Genomic DNA, 21,037 nt, shown 5'->3' on the forward strand with positions numbered 1-21,037 from the left:
TAAAGCGCCTCCAGACTGTTTGTATTTTGGAGGAGGGATTCAAGAACTTTAGGTTTGTGCATTTATTTATTTTATTGACTGCCTTTGTGCCTCACCTTTTCCAGCCTAGTCTACCTCACAGGGCTGTTGTGAAGATAACATGGGGGAGGGGGAGCTCATTTGAAGTGGATTAAGGGGCTTTTTCACTCGAGTGAAACAAATCTACTTAACAAAACACACACAGAGAGAAACTGTTCATGGTTTGGAAAGTGATGGGGAAATAAATTGAAAAGTATGGGATGAAGGAATGGTTAATGGGAAAAGGTATAAACACCCTGCAAACAAATCAGGGTGATTGCAGGATGAGTGTTCATAAACAAACTAAACTGGACAGTTAGGTCCTGTCGAATTCAACGATGGGGTGCAGCTCTCATCTCTGCTCTCAGGCCAAGGGAGTCGGCATTTGTCTGCAGGCCATGTGGCGGTCATGTGGCCAGCAAGACTAAACCGCTTCTGGTGCAACAAGACACTATGACAGAAGCCAGAGCGCACGAAAGCGCCATTTACCTTCCCGCTGCAGCGGTACCTATTTATCTACTTGCACTGGCGTGCTTTCAAACTTCTAGGTTGGCAGGAGCTGGGACAGAGCAACAGAAGCTCAACCCGTCGCGGGGATTCAAACCACCAAACTTACAATTGGCAAGCTCAAGAGGCTCAGTGGTTTAGACCAGTGGTCCTCATCCTTGGGCCTCCAGATGTTTTGAGACTACAATTCCCATCATCCTTGACCACTGGTCCTGCTAGCTAGGGATCATGGGAGTTGTAGGCCAAAAACATCTGGAGGCCCAAGGTTGAGGACCACTGGTTTAGACCACAGCACCACCCGCATCCCTAAAAGTAAAGACTGGACTAAGTAAAGACTAATCACCATTTAAGCTTTGCGCAAGGAATATAAAAATGAATGCTCAATACACAGGTCATCTGTAGGAGCATTTACTGTCTAATGCAGACATCCCCAAACTGCAGCCCTCCAGATGTTTTGGCCTACAACTCCCATGATCCCTAGCTAAGAGGACCAGTGGTCAGGGATTATGGGAATTGTAGTCCAAAACATCTGGAGGGCCGAAGTTTGGGGATGCCTGGTCTAATGGCATCTTGCTAGGCATGGATTTCCCCTCCCTTGCTGTCCAAACTACAGTCAACCCCAGCCAATGGTCTGGGATAATGGGAGTTGTAGTACAGCAACATCTGGAAGACCTCAAGGTTCTCCATTCCTGCAGTAGGGGAAAGAATGCAAGATTTAACAATCCTGCATTAAAACCAACAGCACCTCCTTGCCCATAGAAAGATAACCTGCTTCTAGCTAACTCACTGCCATGCTGGTTTCCTATGTACAAGGAACTTTTAAACATGGGGAATTCCCCACTTGCATTCTGGAGTTAAACCAGGATGGATGGCTGTAGCAATTGTGGAAGAGAAATGAGCTACTAAATAGGGGCACTTCTCCCTGCCCCCTACATCTCTGCTTAGCACAACCCATGCTGGGGGGTGAAGGGGGGTGGACAGCTGGAAAGGGAAAGGCCCCCATTTCTTCCCTTGTCATAGCCACTTTCCCTGAAAAACTTCCAAGGTAGGATATTCAACTTGATGAAACTACACAAATAAAAAAGAGGGGTGTAGGAAGCATTTGAAAATAAGCAAAAAATAAAAATAAAAATTAGGTAGCCAACATGTTCTGTTAAGACAAAAACAATCTAAAAGTAATATCTTTCTTAGGAACCACTTAAAAGATCACTTAAAAGAAGTTAACAGACTTTCAAGTCCATTGAAACTCTTAATCAGGCTGGAGGTTAAGCTGAAAAAACAAAAGGGGAGGCAAGGAGGAGAGAAAGCAGTTGTTGGGCAAGGTGAAAATGACCTAGTCTTTAAATAGAAGGTGGGGAGATGTTACTCATTAACCTTAGGGTGCCCTTGGTATAAATCAGGAGTGGAAGACCTTTCTCAGCCCAAGGGCCGCTTTCCCTTCTAGGACACCTTCCAAGGGTGTCCAGATGGAAGGCTTGGCTGGAAGCAAATGGAACGACAAAGACTAATTTATTTACACATCCCCTCTAACCTCCATTTCTAGGCAAGAAGGAAGCATGTCTGAGTTCAAAGACACAGTCAAGGCAAAAAACAGTCAAGGAGGGTGCAAAGCAGGGCAAGAGAGGGGTCTGGATGGGGAAGGGGAGCAGCCTGGGGAGAGGAAGGGAGGCCTGGAAGGAGGGATGCAGTCGGCGCCCAAGCAGAAGGTTCCCCATCCATGCTGGAAACAGAAGACTAGGTGAGGCACAGCTGCTTTGGATGCAATATTCGGACACATGTGGGTTAAAAATGTGCATTATATCAGGTGGGGAGAATCTGTAGCCCTCCAGATGTTGTTGGACCACAGGTCTCATCATCCCTGATGAGGGGATGATGGCTAAACGGCCGTAGTCCAGTATACCTGAAGGAGCGTGTCCACCCCCATCATTCAGCCCGGACACTGAGGTCCAGCTCCGAGGGCCTTCTGGCGGTTCCCTCACTGCGAGAAGTGAAGCTACAAGGAACCAGGCAGAGGGCCTTCTTGGTAGTGGTGTCTTCCCTGTGGAACGTCCTGCCTTCAGATATCAAGGAGACAAAGAACTGCACAACTTTTAGAAGACATCTGAAGGCGGCCCTGTTTGGGCAAGATTTTAATGTTTGATGTTTTATTGTGTTTTTAATATTCTGTTGTGGTTTTCCCAGTCAGATGGGCGGAGTATAAATTTAGTATTTCTTCCTCTTCTTTTTCATGATGAGAGATGGCACCTAACAACATCTAGAGCCCAGCTTTCCAAACCGCGTGCCACGGCACGCAAATGTGTTAGCTGCAGTGTGTAGGTGTGTCGTGCGGATGCTCCCTTTCTCTGCTGCTCTCCTCCCAGGGTTGGAAAGGAGTTAGTTTAACCTCCGGTTTGCTAGCAAAACTGAATTACTGAGTTGCAATACGATGCATGTCTAAAAAGTATGTCACCAACATGAAAAGTTTGGAAAGCTCTGACCTAGAGATTTGCAGGTTCCCCATCTCTGCTTTTTATGTTGTCAGTAAAGAGACATCTCAGTTAAGAGAGGACCAACGAATGCCATCTTTTATTCCCCATGTCTTTAGCATGTGAGATCGTTACTTTCCATGGCGCATGAATCCACAGCTGGCCTCATGATTATGGGCCTGCTTTTGCTGAACGCTAATTGTTTTTTTTTTCATCCTTCAGTTATTTATTGAAAGAAATGGCAGCTTGGGAAAAAGCACAGGCTGGGGAAATACGCATTTTATTGCATCATCATTATTCTGTGCAGCTTCGAAGAGCTCACAGAAGACAGCAAACATACCGATTACTTGCTTGGCCGGCTCCACGTCCACCGTTGCTTCTTCCAGTGATGACAGCAGCCTGGTTGAGATCTGATGGACGGATTCAATGTTGCTAAATAAGCCGTCCACATCGAGCCTAGCAATCTGGTGAAACACAAATGTTGGACAGCAACAGTCAGGAAAAAGAATAGTAAGGGGGTCCTGTTTATTGCCGACCTTCCCCTGCTATGCTGTTTTTGCCATTAGATGCAGTTTCAGCAAAGCCTTCTTATTAATCCTCTCATGTGGAACAATGGCTTGCATGTGCAACATTGGTTGTTTTTCTTCAATAAATACATTTCGGGCTGACACAGTTCATTGATTAAATACATAGTTATTGGAGATATTCCTTCGAGGATGCCTTGCGAAAGGAAATATTGGAATATATGTTGGATCCAGAGCAGATCTACTGAAATCAATGATACTTAAGTCCACCATAGAATTGTAGAAATGGAAGAGACCCTGAGGGTCATCTAGTCCAACCCCCTGCAATGCAGGAATCCTGCCCACAGCTGTTCCTGGGTGGACTCGAACCACCAACCTTCCAGCTAATAGCCAGGCATGCTAACCCATCGCACCACAGGATATGGGATGATTATTGTTCAAACTTTTGCCAAAGACATAAAAATGGTAAAACCCAATTTGGTGATAATTGGGGAGGATGAGGAGGAATTATACACTTGATTTATTCTATTACTTAAAGACAATCTCCCTTAAAAAGGTAAAGGTAACTGACAGTTAAGTCCAGTCGCGAACAACTCTGGGGTTGTGGCGCTCATCTCACTTTACAGGCTGAGGGAGCTGGCGTTTGTCCACAGACAGTTTTTCTGGGTCACGTGGGCAGCATGACTAAGCCGCTTCTGGCGCAACGAAACACCAAAACCAGAGCAGCACACAGAAATGCTGTTTACCTTCCCGCCAGAGCAGTACCTATTTATCTACCTGCACTTTTTGGCGTGCTTTCAAACTGCTAGGTTGGCAGGAGCTGGGACCGAGCAACGGGAGCTCACCCCGTCGCGGGGATTCAAACCGCCAACCTTCTGATCGGCAAGCCCAAGCAGCTCAGTGGTTTAGACCACAGCGCCACCCGCGTCCCTAGAATCTCCCTTAGAAACACGCAAAACAAAGAAATGGTGTAAGGGCAAAATTAAAAGACATGTAATGAGAAAAATAACTAAAATCTATCAAGAGATTGCCAACATGGTGCCCTCCAGTTGTTGTCAGACTCAAAGTCCCATCAGCCTCAGCAGCCTGGTCAATGGTCAGGGATGATGGGAGCTGTAACATCTGGAGAGCATCCCACTTTGCTGGCCCTGCTGTAAGTTAAATCAGAAATCTAATGAAGCTGAACCTAAATAGGTACAAATCTAGCAGGTGTTGGAATATTCAGGACAGGTAACAGAAAGCCCTTCTGCACATGACACATGTTATGTGGGAATGTTAGGGATGTGGATTAGGATATATCCAAGCTTGTGTTAGCAAGCTTCCAATATCAGCAGAGTGACATTCCCCTTTTGTGTGCAGCAAAGCGTGAGCATTAGGTTTGTTAGAACCTCTGCAACAATATTATACTTTAATATTATACTTTAATATTATGTTGTTGTTGTTTAGTCGTTTAGTCGTGTCCGACTCTTCATGACCCCATGGACCATAGCACACCAGGCACTCCTGTCTTCCACTGCCTCCCGCAGTTTGGTCAAACTCATGTTCGTAGCTTCGAGAACACTGTCCAACCATCTCGTCCTCTGTCGTCCCCTTCTCCTTGTGCCCTCCATCTTTCCCAACATCAAGGTCTTTTCCAAGGATTCTTCTCTTCTCATGAGGTGGCCAAAGTATTGGAGCCTCAGCTTCACGATCTGTCCTTCCAGTGAGCACTCAGGGCTGATTTCCTTCAGAATGGATAGGTTTGATCTTCTTGCAGTCCATGGGACTCTCAAGAGTCTCCTCCAGCACCATAATAATATTATACTTCCTGGCAAATCCCCTTTGCCCCTCTTAAAAGATATACACGACACAATAGTTTTAAAATAAGATAGAGTTTACTCACATGACATCCTGAGTTAACAGCATAATCTCAGAAAGGCAGGCTTACGTAGAAAAGTTACAAATATATACATCTGGAGACTACTTAGTAAAGTGAGGCTCCATCTGGTCTCTCTCTTGGCAGCAGGCCAAGAGGGAGAACCATCCTAACTCGAGATTAGTTCTCTGGAGATGTGTTCCCGTTGAAGGAGAAAAGGCTAAGAGAGAGAGTGGCTGCTGGCTAGGGGCTTTTGTCTGCCAGCTAATCCATCTCATCTGCATATCTGGAGGAACAGGAACTGAACTTAGTCAGGTGTCCCTCCAGGTGAGTGAGTTCTTCTTAGTGGACACTCTAGGAACTGTTGTGACTTGTCTGCCTCAGTGTTCCATCCCACATGTTAAACTGTGGAATTTGCTCCCACATGAGGCAGTGATGGCTGCCAACCTAGATGGCTTTAAAAGAGGTCTGGACAAATTCATGGAGGAAGAGATGGCTGCTATCCATGATGGCCATGCTCTGCCTCGGAGGCAGCAACACTTCTTAATACCAGTTGCTAGAAACCACAGGAGCATGGAGTGTGCATTGTGCTGAAATCCTGCTTGTGGGTTTCTCACAGGCATCTGGTCGGCCCCTGTAAGACCAGGCCTGATCCAGCATGCTTCTCTTACACTCTCAGATGCTGCCCAATAAAAACAGTTCCTTTGGAATCGTTCGAAAACAGCAACCCAGCTCTTCTTTGCCCACATCTGTTTTTGCCTTATAAGATGAAGGGAGAATGACTCAGCCTGCCAAAATCGTAGAACACACAGCAAGGAGCAATGCATGACACTAACAATAGTGTTGATTTTGGCAGATAGGTGAGCACCTTCAAACATGCCTGCCCATTAGTATTCATTAGTAACAGAACTGTGTATTTACCCAGCCGCTTCCAGAATACAGCCCTAAAGAATCAAATTGCACGTTGTAGTAATGGGAACAATCATACACCACAGTAATTGCCAGTGGGAGTAATGTTTGATTACAGAGCCCAGTAACATTTTCAGTGCATAAGAAACTTCAAAGCAGTCTCAACTAAATTCTGTTCATCATTCAAGAGTAACAGATTTCCTGAGATTTGTCCTGAGAAGAATAAGTTGGTAGCTACTTTATTAAAGAAGAAATGAAGAGAGGGTACAACTGTCAAATTGTAGGTTTGGCCTTAGTCCCTCTAACAGCACAATCCCGTGCAGTGCGTAGGATGTTAATTCAGAAGTAAATACCACTGAATTCAATGGGTCTTACTCCCATTGGGATGTAAATTACAATGTTATGATTATTTTATAGCCATCCGACTTGGTGACCGTCACTGTCTCCTATGGCAGGGAGAACGACTTTCTTTTATGTGTTCTGTTGGGTACACAAGATCTCTTTATTTTAGTTAAGGGCCAACATGTTACTTCTGCACTGACCCAGAAACAGAATGAAAATTCAGCAGGTTAGGTGTCGGCATTTTAAATAGAGCTTTCTCTGATCAGCAAAAATATGTTTCAAAGTTATACTGGACCGACACTACCCAAAAAAAGTTGTGTCAGGGAAGAGGTATTCTTGTAATGTGACACAGTTGTAGATGCTCTGTGCCAAGGCTTCAAGGTGGGCTATGATTAATAATAATAATAATAATAATAATAATAATAATAATAATAATAATTTATTCCCTGCCCATCTGGCTGGGTTTCCCCAGCCACTCTGGGCAGCTTCCAACAGACATTAAAAGACAACAATCTATTATACATTAAAAGTTTTTTGCTTATGGGATTTTTATTTTAGAAAAATTAAGTAAATGCGTTAAGAGAGGTGGCACAGGTAGGCAGCATGAAAGCTTTGGAAGGCCGGCTTCCAAAGAGTGCAATTGTGGTGCAGATCATTGACAAGTTGCAATTTGTCCATCACTCCTGCAGGTGAAAAAGCTCCTGCCCGCAGAGCATGCTGGGATTCCCAACAGGGTTTTGCCTTGATAGCTCTGGGAAAACAACAGCATGTTGCCGTCTAAATGGCAGCTAGACAGCTTTGAAGCTCCTGCTGAACAACAGAACGGCGGAGTAAAATCTGCATGGAGAGATATAATTGCAGTAAGCACTTCCATTAGCTTCGCTGTCTAAACCACAGTCCCTCGGGACTTGTTCTGCTTCTCGGCAAAGTATTTTCCCACAGTTACTGTCCACAGAGCCGTGGTGACTTTATCTGAACGGTGCAGTGCTTTAGAAAGAATGTTGCTGAAGGATCGCATTGTCCGCAAAACTGGTAGGACCAGCCAGGGATTGAAGAAGGAACTTGGTGGTTGGTGGGCTTTCGGTGATCTGCTCAAGACTGCAGAGACGTGGGGAAAGCATAACAGCTCCACCTGTGATAGTGCATTGGCTCCTCCCACCTCTGACCTACAAATGTTTGTAGACTGGGCCTGGGATAGGGTCTAGTTTAGGTCTTCCTTGGCCTTGGCCTCCACTTCAAGCCCCGAGGTGGGAAATCAGGACTCTTTCCACACCACATCCTCTCCTCAGCCCTTCATGAGTCCTGCTTCTCACTCTCCTTGAGTGCTCCTGCCTGGCACTCTTGCCTGGACGTGTTCCTTGGACTCTGGGTCATGCCCCTTGCTTGCTTGGACTGAGGGCAGAAAGGGGTCTGTCAGTGTGTATGTAGAAACTAACTAGCCTACTGTACAACCATATAATGTACATGTTCTTCTCCTTCTCCTTTTGCTTATGGCCCATGGGGGCCTGGAAGGGAATGCTTTCCTTTGGCTGAAAATGGCCTCCCACCTCTGCTTTCCTACTTCTCTGTCATGAGCCAGGAGTCAGCTTCGCCTATTGTACAGCAGCCCGAAGGGGATGAAGTCGGAGCGAGTCCACCTGCAGCTGATGAGCCTTCACAGAGGAAAAGGCACTGATAAGAACCCACTTATTAAACAGAGCTTATTAGTTCTCAGCAGCAGTCAGATGCCGGAAACAACGCCTGTGGTTCCCAGCCCTACCTCGTTCTCCATCTCGACCCTTGGCTCTGTGATCATCTGGATGCCTGATCTCTAGACTGTCAGGCTTTGTATGTGGATTCTGCTCTCAGGCAAGTGTTCCTCAGAGGCTCCTAACCCCATGCTTGCTCAGCAATGGACTCAGACAAGTCTGCGACACTACCTTTGAGCACATACTGTGGTTTTCACTCCGGACAGTGAATGACAACCCCTTTCTAGATACCACCACCCCTAACTCACCTGTCCACCATCTATTCAAACTTGACTGTGCCTTGGCTGCTCATAGCCAAGAGAAGAAAGCATCCCAAAACTCAGAAGGTGTCTAATCCAGAAAAGGATAGAGCAATCCTAAGGTAGGATGTCAGGTAGTTCCGGTAGGATGTGCCTATCATATGGCAGATCTACCAACGCATCTGAAGCCTGGCAGATCAGAAGACAGCAGATTCACCAAACATTTCAGCCCAGCAGATCTTTTACAAATGTCTCCCTTTGAAAGAAGGGTGATGGGAGGATTAGCTGCACCAACTCGGATTCAGGTCCCTCTCAGGGGAATGCATTTAGGAGGCTCACAGGTGACATGCTCCATTTCAGAGGCCAGCACTGGCTAGAGCACACAGAAGCATCACTGGCAAGAGCTCTCCACCCACAATGGTGGACCCCCCCCCCCATAGCAAAAACAAACAAACAATGGGGGGACATGTCCACCATGTCCTGACCCAGAGGTGGAGAACCTGTGGTCCCCTAAATGTTGCTGGACTACAACTCCCATCATCCCTGACGATTAACTGTGCTGGCTGGGGCTGATGGGAGCTGGAGTCCCACACCATAAGCGCCTTATGACAGTAGGGTGAGATTTCTCTCTTGGTTCATCTCTCTTGGAGTGCGCTAGATCAGGCACATCCAACAGGTAGATCGTGATCTACCGGTAGATCACTGGACATCTGTGGTAGATCACTGTTAGATCACTGGCTCCCCCAAAGCAGCTCAACAACTTTAGCTCCCCTAAAAAAAGCCTGAATCCCCCCAAAACAGGGCTTTCCTCCTCCCTAAAAAGCTCAACAACTTCGACCTGAACCCCAAAAAACAGGGCTTTCCTTCATAGAAAAAGTTCAACAACCTTGACCTGAACCTCAAAAAAGGGGGTAGATCACTGCTAGTTTTTAACTCTGTGAGTAGATCGCCGTCTCTTGGGAGTTGGCCACCCCTGCGCTAGATGATGAATAAATTTGTTAACATATTTGTTACCCACCCTTCACAAAAAGCCCTGGGGAATAAAATTGCAAAATTCAATACCTAGATAGCAAACAGTTAAAACAACAATCAACCAATAAACACATTTATATAATTAAATTACCATTGCACTGTCCCAAAAGCCTTGTATTAAGCATATTTCTGGTAACATAAAATAAAAAATACAAATAGGTCAGAGGAACATGGACAAAAGCAAAGGAAATTCTTAATGTGGATTCAGTCGCCATTCCTTATTGTTGTTGAGCAGAGTAATACTGAATCAATATCTTTATCAGAAACCTGTCCCTGCCAAAACACAGCTGTGATAACCCAGGACTTCCTTACCTGCCTTCCTCTCAAGGGTTCGACCACTATTCTGATGCACAGTTCCAGATCATTGAGATAGTCTTTTTCGGTCTGGACCATTTCTGTAATTATCTTGTGCCTTCTAGCCATCAGACGCCTGTTCAGCTGTTCTTCGCTTTCCAGGGGTGAGCCAACTGGCCCCAAGGATCCTGCTTGCGGTGCCATTTTTTCTGTAAGAAACAAACATTGCCTCTGTGGTTTTTTTTTAAAAAAACAATTTTTAAAAAACATCAGTAAGGGCTAGCAACTTTTGCTACTTTCAAACAAACCAAGGTGAAGTTCAGTTGTAGTTTGTCATAAGCAAAAGCTTATGAACTTCTCACAGCTGTGCCAAAGTGAAGCACGACGAAGCATAAGAGCCTGAGGATCACATCGGCCTGTTTCCAACACAGTAAACCATGGCTTGCCCTGCCTTTCAAATGCAGCCACTCACATCATTTTGATATATATGAGAGTGGTAGGAAGGATACCCACCTTTTCTATAGAGTTTTGTTTTCTGAAGAAAAACCACACACAACCACACAGAACAGCAGAAAAACCCATTAGGACAACTCTGAGTTTGCTATCAGCTCATATATGCTGCATTATAGAACAATCCTAACCTTTGATTTGAGCTGATGGGAGGGCATTAGGATGCAGTGATTTCCTTCCACCTGGCTGTGCCAGCATCTCTGTGCACACCCCAGTTGGGTCTGCCAATTGCGTAGGCCAGGGGTAGGCAACCTAAGGCCCGTGGGCCGGATGCACCCCAATCGCCTTCTAAATCCGGGCCGCAGACAGTCCAGGAATCAGCATGTTTTTACATGAGTAGAATGTGTCCTTTTATTTAAAATGCATCTCTGGGTTATTTGTGGGGCATAGGAATTTGTTCATTCCCCTCCAAAATATAGTCCGGCCCACCACGTGGTCTGAGGGACGGTGGACCGGCCCACGGCTGAAAAAGGTTGCTGACCTCTGACGTAGGCTATGAATCGGCTACCACTACTGCATTCCCATTGGTGGCGACCAATGTAACCCCCCCAAATAGGGCAGGACTAGAGAAGGGGACGGCCACAGTTTGTTTGGATTTTTAAGGAGGTCCAGCAGCACATGAGGAGACTGGTTCAGGCTCTCTGCCCTGCCAGCACAACAAAAAGTATTTAAAACAACATCACAGAAGGTTGAACTAGAAACTGGATGGTCCTCGCGATCCATCCCAACTCTACAATTCTATGATTCGCCCTCCAAATGAAATGAATCCTAAGCAGGTCTAACTTCATTTGCACATTTTCATCTCCCTGCTTCTTCCCTTCCTTCACAATCTGAGTTTAGATTGCAAGCTTCCTGGAGCAGGGACCTGTCTTGTTTGTTTTTTGCACCACAGAAATAAATGACACAAGGACTGCTTTCACAAATAATGTTCCCAAAGTTATACTGCACGAATTAAAAAGATGAAACTAAACTGGTTCCCCCTTCTTTGGATGCAGGGTGCTGCCATTGACACTGAAAGGGGAGTTAGTCTGGCTTTGGAAATCAGATCTCTGTCTGATTGCATTGTTTTATAATATTACTAACTTTTGAGGGCGGTGTTGAAAAACCCTTAGAATTTGATCCACCTTCTATGGATAAAAGAACTTCAGAGGTAACATAGAATCCGTTTGACAGATTCAGGCACTAAGTATTTCTTACTTATTAATTTGTTTATGTACGCATTTGTCACATTTCTAGATCATCCTTCTTCCCTAGGCAGCCCAGGGCAATCCACAACAAAATATAAACATGTATACAACAATAACTCTTTAAAACACCTTTGTAAAACTCAGAACCATGAGAACACACCAATCAGCAGTCATTTTTTGTCCCGTATAAGAGACCATCCTTCCTTTCGATCCCCTGTGTTTTACAGATAATGTGATTCGTTTTCTTAACTACCTCAGTCGAGGGCTTCTACGTTCCAAGTCAAGAGCCTGCGCATCCTACTCTTGATTTGATAGTAATGGCATGGAAGTTGGAGTAATGTACCCCAAAGCACATCTTCCAAGCGCCAGGCACCCACCTCTCTCAATTAGACATTTGCATCCACAGCAGGGTGGATGTGGGGGAAGGGAAGCCTTGCTTTTTGGCTCCTTGCCATTACGCAATACAATAGCAGCTCGGTGGTTTGCTTGTCCTTGGTGGTGTCGGGTTACATGCCTGCAAGGCTCTCCCCAGGGGATGACATTGCCAAATAAGCTACCTGTGTCCTTTGCAAAGAAAAAAAAGTATCTTGGAAAAATTAGAATACTAATAGCAATAGTAAAAAGCAAAACCATTTCCCAAGTCATGCAAGGTAAATCTCTGCACTTACCTCCACAGGTGTAATAGGGTGTGTGTGTGTGTTAGACAGAGATTCTCTGAGTGAGAGAGTGGCAGGAGAATGTGTGTGTGTGTGTTTGCAAAGCCCTTGGCAAGCTGTGCTGCTCTAAACTCTGCAGCAACTCTCTGTGCATCAGCTTGCAAAAGGTGTGTTGGGGGCAGTGTAGGGACAGGCTGAGGGAGGGTCTGCCGCCAGGAGTGTGGATATTCCAGTCTTTCCACTGCATGGATCCTTCCATTCAAGGATTTAAATAAGCCCTTTTAAGTGTGCAAACTTTCAGAAAGCGCACCCAGCTGTGCTACATACCACTTAAAAAGACACAGGCGCACATGGCCATTATTTGAATATTTCTTTTGGGGGGGGGGGGAGGAAAGGCATGGAACCATCCGGTTTGCTGAGGCTTACTGGCTTATGTGCATACCAGCTGAAAGATTGCCATTTGGTGCCTTGGAGCCATGCCGCATTTAGTCTTTTGTAGCCACACAGCCAACCCCCGTGTTCGCCCCACCCCACGGCTACTTGGAATTCTGGGAAGGCAAAGGAGCAATGGTGCTGGACGTAAGCATGAGAACATAAGAAGATGTGCCAGTCCAATGGCCCATTTAATTCAGCATCCAGGCCAGCAGGCCAAATATGACCCACCAGGGATAAAATTTGGCCCACAAAGCTGTTCTCCCCCCCCCAAAAAAATATATATATTATGCCATCAGGTGTGTGGCAGATAGGGATGTGGCTGCCAGTGCCACAGTGGGTCAGATCTGCCACATTGACCTTGGTAACATGTTAGGTAAGGGTGCTGAGAGTTGCTAGCAGACCGCTATTCCCCTTACAGAGCTACAATTCTCAGAGTAGTTTAACTGTCGATTTGTTATTCCCACTGAACTCTGGGAATTCTGGCTCAGTGAGTGGAATACAGTAGTAGTATTCTTAACAACGCACGCTCAGTACTCTTATCAAACTACATTTCCCAGGAAGCTTTGGGAGAAGCATTTAAAGTGGTGTGATACTGATTCATAGCGTAGATGGCGCCTGCGCATGTTTTGCTCGGCATAAAGAAGTTCTAAAAATACGTGTGCATCTAGATTTCCAGAGTATTTGAACAGAGGAAACATTATAGTCTCTGTGACCTTGCACGAACTGCCACCAAATTTGAGAGTGCTCTGATATACTATCAGGTCCAGTGACAGATTATTGATTAGGTAATCCAAGCTCCAGACACCGGGTTTTGTTTTCCAATGAATTATTTTGGGGGCAATAGATATGAAAGAGGCATCCCTTCCAGGAAATATCTGGTTTCAATTCCCCGACCATAGAGTCTTTTAATTGCTAACCGAGTGCTCTCTGGAGTGTTGAAAGAGCTCAATGAAAGAAAGAAAAATTGCACATATGAAATAATATCCTCACTGTGATTCTCCCCCCCCCCCATGGATTCAGATGACCATTTTCTCTTCTCACTGTGTGATAATTTCTGAAGTCAATGCATGAAAGGATCCCTGTATGGATTCTGCAATACAGTAGTTATTTCTGAAAGTTACAGGGGTGGAATTGGGGGCAGGATGGGTTTGCAGCATCTCCAGAGAATAGTGGTCACAGGATTTATTTATTACATTTATATCCTGCCCTTCATCCAAGGAGCTCTTCTCACCTGTGTCGGAAGAATTCTATTGACTATGGGACAGCTCAGTCGGTAGAGCATGAGTCTCTTCATCTCAAGGTCGTGGGTTCGAGCCCCACGTTGGGCAAAAAGATTCCTGCATTGCAGGGGGTTGGACTATATGGCCCTTGTGTTCCCTTCCAACAATGCTATGATTCCACCAGTTTGTTTCTGAGCCTGTTTGGAAATTCTGCTTCCTCTTTTGGGGGGCAAAAGATCAGTACACTGGTACCTCTGGTTAAGAACTTAATTCGTTCCGGAGGTCTGTTCTTAACCTGAAACTGTTCTTAACCTGAAGCACCACTTTAGCTAATGGGGCCTCCTGCTGCAGCCGCGCCGCTGGAGCACGATTTCTGTTCTCATCCTGAAGCAAAGTTCTTAACCCGAGGTACTATTTCTGGGTTAGCAGAGTTTTTAACCTGAAGCCTTTGTAACCTGAAGCGTTTGTAATCCGAGGTACCACTGTAGTCACCAGGGATCACCCAGGATCAAAACTGGGGGGGGGGGCAAGAGAGGGGAAGAGAGAGGGAAGGAAGGAAGGAGGGAGGGAAGGAAGGAGGGAGGGAGGGAGGAAGGAAGGAAGGGGTGGGTGGGAGAGAGAGAGAGAGAGAAGGAAGGAAGGAAGAGGAAGGAAGGAAGGGAGGAAGGGAGGAAGGAAGGAAGGAAGGAGCTCCCACCCCCACCCCCAGCTCAGGCTGCTCCTCCCCCCTCCCATGTTCCTGTCGCTGGCTGCAGCCACGGAGGGGGCGGAAATAGCCCGATTTCCATAACCCACAGCGACTTTTCCCCTTCAGTTTTCGGAGGGAAAAAGTGCGGGTTATGGTCCATAAAATACGGGGAAATTTTTTTGCTTCTAGGGAGGGCAGCTGCCCCCCCTGCCCCTTGCTGGGTACGCCCATGGTAGTCACTGTAACCTCAGTTAAATTTACCTTTTAAAAAAACACCAAAAGAACAGTGCTGTGTCATGTTAATAAAGAGTTCAATATGAAAAGGGAAGAAATAAAGGCCCATAGAAAATATCTTTTACCTACCTGCTGCCCCCCCTCCCAAATGTAACTATAGCCTCAACATTATAGGCTGTTGTATTCCTATTTCTAACTTGCTTCTATTGAGGGAAAAGGGCTATATGTACACATGCAGCAGGACATCAATAATGGAAACAAATCCATTGTAGAGAAAGTGCGACTGACCTGCATGGACAACCTCCAGAGTTAAAGGAAATTCGGCAACCAGTAAGAAAGTATCAGCATCCATAAGGGCTGAGAGATGAAAAAGGCCCCGCCCTATACAAACTTTAGCTTAGGGAGGAAAGTCGCTGCCTTGATGGGTTGCATATATATACCCCCCCCAACACAATTTTTTCCCCTAACCTCTGTAGTGCACTACCAGCTTGAAGGTGATGATTATCCACTTAAATTACACTAACTTGTCAAAGTAATTAGAAAAAAGGGAAAGTTTGAGATGTGTCCAACAGCAGCATTGGTAAACCACTGAAAAGATATTTCAGAAACATTCTCGGAGGGCAAACTTTCTAAATTTTTAATAAGGAATATTTCACAGGAAACAATACCAGTTTTCAGAGATGCATGGATGGAGGAGGAGATGCAGTACAAAGAATCATGGGCATCCAGAGCAAGTTTCTATCATTGGTAGAACCTGAGATATGAGGCAAAATATACTGTACAAGCACAGTATAAACCCAGATGCCAACTTTGCTGCCACATACACCCGGACAACATCATTACTGGCCCCAACAACATCCAACATACCATCTCAGGACTATTTAATTGCTCATCTTCTAACATTGTGTATGCCATCAAATGCCAACGGTGCCTTTCAGCTCTCTATATTGGACAAACAGGCCAAACCCTACGCCAAAGGATAAATGGACATAAATCTGACATCAGGAACCATAAGACTGAAAAACCAGTAGGAGAACACTTCAATCTCCCAGGACATTCTATACAAGATCTCAAAGCAGCTGTTTTATTACAGAGAAATTTCAGGAACAGACTGGAAAGGGAAGTTGCTGAATTGGAAATCATTACCAAGCTTAAAACCATGGAAGCACCTGGGATGAATAGAGATATCGGATTCTTATCTCATTATGCATGATCAAGCTTTCTTTAGCACCTCAGCCCAGGACTAATTGCAGCCATCAGCAGCCATTAACACCCATCTACAGGTTTACCACTCCCATCAGCCCATCTCCCATTCCCACCCACCCCCACCACCCTCTGTATATATATAGGGTCTGACACTTCTGTTTCTAGTGTATCTGAAGAAGTGTGCATGCACACGAAAGCTCATACCAAAATATAAACTTAGTTGGTCTTTAAGGTGCTACTGAAGGAATTTTTTTATTTTGCTTCGACTCAGACCAACACGGCTACCTACCTGTACAAGCACTATTTGTCTTATTTTTCTGGTGAGAAACTAGCCTGTTTTCCCCATCCCCATTATCTGCCCGTCCACCCCTTCCTTCTGGAGGAAAAATCCTACAGCCACCTATGCAGAGAAGTTGGTATTACAATGACCAGCATTGTGGGGTGTTCTTGTTTGTTTGTTTGTTTGTTTGTTTGTTTGTTTTGAGACCTCATGTAAAATCATGCAAATTTCCATTTACGGTAATTCTACTGGATCTGACTTTTATCCAGGTATGAGTGTGTGTTTCTGTCTATGTGTCTTGGAGAGATGTCTCAGGCAACAAAGTATATTATAACATATATAATAGAACTGCAACCTATATACTAACAGCCAGCTCATTCTGCAGGTACCAATCTTTATATCACCAAAATGGTTCTTCCCCCATCCCATCCCAAACAAGAGGGAGATATCAGCTGACTTGGAGAGGGGAATCTCAGAGTTTTTCTGCCACACACACACACAACAAGTACCATCTAAAGAGGCAAGGACCCAGCAACAAATCTGAGCATGTTCAGTGGGCACGAAGGGCTAAGTGTCTGTTGGAGAGAGGGGGTGGAATGGCGTTTCCTTGGAATGGCTCAGACACGGAACAAGACATTGCAGCATTTTGCTGAAAGTCCCACTTGTTAACTGGATTTGCAGTGCAATCTTACGCAGGTATATACTCCAGAAACTCAAAAGCAAGCCCTTATTGAGTTACTTAACTGAGAGGGAAGCATGTGTAGGATTGTAGTCTGATTGACTAAAAAATGGCACTCCGGTTAATCAAGCCACAGGTTTAAAAATGTTAGTTTGCATTACTTTTAAAATGCAAGTATTTAAAGCACTATTGGACACAATGGGATGCTCTTTCCAACTATGTAAAGGACTGCACTGTTAGCTGAATACACAACCAGCAATGCTTGTGTTGAGTGTTCAAGGTGTGATCAAAGAATGTGCATGGCAGAGCAGTATACGGCAGCAGACTCCATCCCTTGACCTATATGCATATTCATGGAGCCCTTATATGTTTGAGACTCCAAGTCCAGCATTGGGGGTCGGCATCATTGGGCTGATGCTCACACCCCAATAGGGGGACTAAGACCAATCCATGGGGTCTCTCGGCCCTGCTGTTCCCCCTCCTGGGTTGCCTGTGCATGTCCTCTGTAGGCAAGCAGTGAGAGGAGCACAGAGAAGGAGCGATAAAACCCACACATTCCTTGTCCTCTCTTGGTATCCAGCAACTGAAGCCAGAAGTGAGGAAAGTAAGGGAGGCTTCCTTTCCCGAGGAACTATCCACTGGGAGCATCTTGATCAAGGGAACCCACAGTATGGGGCTATTTGATTTTCCATGTGATCAAATGAATGACTGGACTCTCTTTTATGGAACGACAGCCCTGATAGGCAATGCTCTTTGAACAATAAAACAAGCTTACTGTGAATCATAGAACCATAGCATTGCAGTGTAAAGTCTAATGTTTCAATGGCAAGGTCAACCGTATTCAGTGCCCGACATCAAACGAGAGAAATTTACAAAATGCCACTAACAGGCAAGGCAAAGTTGTGAAATCTAGTTCCCATGCAAATTGGGCCAGGTCCAACGGGCACGTAAGCTCTGGGGCATATTTAGTGCTCACCAGGAACTAGATCATATGACATGAAAGTACGTCCTGGAATTACTGAATAGGTATTGTGGAAGGTGGGGTGGGCAGAACACTCCTGGCACTCGGTCTTGGTCTGTATATATACGGTAGCAGAGCAACATAGCCTTGACGCACCAAGCAAATGCACACATGCTGTTTCCTTGTGTGTTAAGAAGAATGTTTTGTGCAGCCGAAGTGTTCTACCAGGTAGCCTTTGCATATAAGGAAATGCCGTGTCTTCAGTACCCTTTGAAAGGCTGGAGGAAGGGAGTGGGGACTAAGAACAACACAGACTATTGTTCATCACAGAGATCTAGTTCTCCCTGGAAAGGGGGGGGGGGTGAAAGCCTATGGGTACATGGCCTTAGGGCAGCATAACCAAACCTGTTCCATATTACCAGTGTAGTTTTACAGACCGCATTCCTCCAGTGAGGCGAAAAGAAATTTCACTGTAGTTATTTAAACCATTTTGCTGATAATCCTATGCACACTTACAGGTAAACCTACATAGAACTGGCATGTTTATCATATAGCCTAGCCCTCTTTTAGAGGATAGTTGTCTAGGAAGTCGGTTTAACGGTGCACAGATGATTCTGCATTTTAATTTTCCCTGCTCAGAATGGCGCTTTATTTTCATTATTTCGAATCTGCTACAAGTCCTAGGAACTGTGTTTCCCCCCCTACACTCTGGGAGATCGGACTTCTGCTGAACTCACGGAGACAGCTGTGCAATAAATAGCATTGGGGATTGCAGTTTGCAGGAGAGAAAACACACCCTTCTGCCCAAAGGGAATATATATGTGTAAAATAAAATGTCATTGTACTTATGTGTGGCCTCAGGGGTGTGCAGGGGTGGAAAATGTATGTTGTCTCAGATCACCTGTTCAGAATTCAAACAAGAAAATAACCAAATCAAAACATCTCTCCCCCCTGCCCGCAAGACAAACGTTCACCAGGTGACTTTCTACTATTTAAGGCTGCATACAAAATATCTCACCCTGTCTGCATATTTCAATGCATGCCTTCAATGCATTAAAATTGCCCCTTGTGTTACTTACAAAGTGTTATAGCAGGAGCAGTATGACAGTTATAATGCTGCAAAATTGCATTTAATCACGCACTTCCCCTCAACATGAGATGAATGAGGTTCCCTTCAAAGTATTTCCTAGTTTAATGGTGCTTCAGTGAAGAACATATTTCTTACAACAGCAACAACAATAATACTGGCAAATGCTTAATAAGATCAGATCTATTCCATAAAAATGTTTTCCACCAGCTCTCACCACATCTAACCTGCTCACCACCTTCCGTCACAGCTAACACTATCACGCAAGCTTCTCTGGTATGGAATTGTTTTCCAATAGTTAGACCAGTACTTCAGAAATGTGGGTCACAATGCAGTCCTAGCCACGTCTACTCAGAAATAAAGATTCACTGAATTCCATGAGGCTGGCTCCCAGGTTAGTAGGGTCAGGACTGCAGCCTCAAGTCCTTCCTCTCCTCATTTTTATTACCTTGTAATTTCTGGTTGTATTCACTCCTGTCGGATTGACTCCTCCTCAAAGTCCCAGAGCTGTTGTGGTCTCCAGAAATATGACTCTCCACCACCGTGTCTGTCTTCCTCCTCTCCAGCATGTACAGCCTGTGCCTTATGAAGGTCAAGTTTTTTTTCCTGGCCCCCACACTTTCCTTCCCAAGTGGCTCTTTGGTGTCCATTTCCAGACCAGACCAGGAAAAAGAAAGGAGATGGGGGGGTGGGTGGGGAGTCCCACCCTACCTGATTGAAGAGAAGAGCTAAGCTGGTTCTCCCTTGCAGGAGGTGTGTTTGCCTGCTTGTTGCTTGGGTGAATGGAGCAGCTTCTCCAGTGGATCAGCTGTCTTGCTCAAAGTTCCACTTCTTACCTGGCTCACCTGACTGCCACCTCTGCAGCCTAGCAGGGCTCCACCCCTATGAAGTCATCCTTTAGTTACACTGACTGGGGAACCAGACACCTGTTACCTGAGAGACTTGCAGCACAGGGCAAGGCATGGCAGCAGGGACTGATCGATCTGGCAAGGCCCTTTCATGCAGGCTCACTTGCATATCTTCCCCTCATTTTTACATCTCTTTCTTTTAAACATATAAGGCACCTTTTCATCTATGTGAAAACAAACAAATGCATTGTTTTAATTCTGCTGCTCCACCCTCTGCATAGTCCTTTAGGTGAAGTAGGTGGAGACTTTGCATATCTTTACACCTGATGGGCAGTGGACACCTGAGTCACTGTCATGCAAGGCAAGGTGAGAACATCTCTATTCTCATGCTTCAGGGCATGATTAACTAACCCAGAAAGAGGTCGATGTTGTTTATAGCTCAATCCAATGCTCAGTTGCAAAGCCTTTTTACGATTACAAGGTTGCATTTATTTATTTTACGGTTGGAACAAAATTATACATATACTCCCTTCACTCAATTAAAACATTTTGTATTCTGTTAAGCAGCAACTGTAACATTTAAGTTCTGTGCACTGCAAGGAGCAAAATATGTGTGTTTTTTTAAACCAAAACTTGACCTTCCTCCAAATCGCTGAGAGTAGCATACAAGGCTACCCTGCCCTATTATTCTCACAATTACTATTTTTTTAAAAAAATAAAACCTGCCTTTCTGTTTATACAGATAGTAGATCAGAGTGCAATCTACATATATTTTAAAACCCACACAATACAATTCTAAATAAACAACAAAGAGGACAGCAGTGGCAGAGCAGGACAAACAGTAAAACCCTTAAACTGCCCGGGTGGATAACCTTAAGTCTTGACATGGTTCCAAAATGGTAACAAGGCTGGCACCAGTTGCACTGCTAAAAGGAGGGCATTCTGCAGATGGGGGGCCACCACAGAGAGTGTCCTCTCCAAGCATCACCACAAAAGGCAAGTGTTCTCAGGATGGGGTGCAGGGAAGAGCGATCTATGAGGATCTTAAGTAGGCATCCCCAAACTGCGGCCCTC

The 21,037-nt window shown here is 45.2% G+C and overlaps 1 protein-coding gene across 2 annotated transcripts in view; it reads right to left on the bottom strand.

Annotated features, from left to right (window-relative positions):
- Positions 1-19,948, bottom strand: part of ARHGEF38 (Rho guanine nucleotide exchange factor 38) — a 53,540-nt gene extending 33,592 nt beyond the window's left edge. Inside the window, exons 1-3 of one of the 2 annotated variants that reach the window (XM_035112853.3) lie at positions 19,564-19,948; positions 9,991-10,181; positions 3,370-3,493 (exon numbers count right to left, since the gene is read on the bottom strand). In XM_035112853.3, the coding sequence (XP_034968744.1) occupies positions 3,370-3,493; positions 9,991-10,181; positions 19,564-19,765 (517 nt within the window). In that variant the 5' untranslated portion in view covers positions 19,766-19,948. The remainder of the gene's footprint in view (positions 1-3,369; positions 3,494-9,990; positions 10,182-19,563) is intronic. The other variant, XM_035112854.3, reaches the window with a different exon arrangement.
- Between the last annotated feature and the right edge of the window lie 1,089 nt (positions 19,949-21,037).

The sequence above is a fragment of the Zootoca vivipara genome, chromosome Z1, assembly GCF_965207765.1.
Source record: "Zootoca vivipara chromosome Z1, rZooViv2.hap1.1, whole genome shotgun sequence".
Taxonomy (NCBI): domain Eukaryota; kingdom Metazoa; phylum Chordata; class Lepidosauria; order Squamata; family Lacertidae; genus Zootoca; species Zootoca vivipara.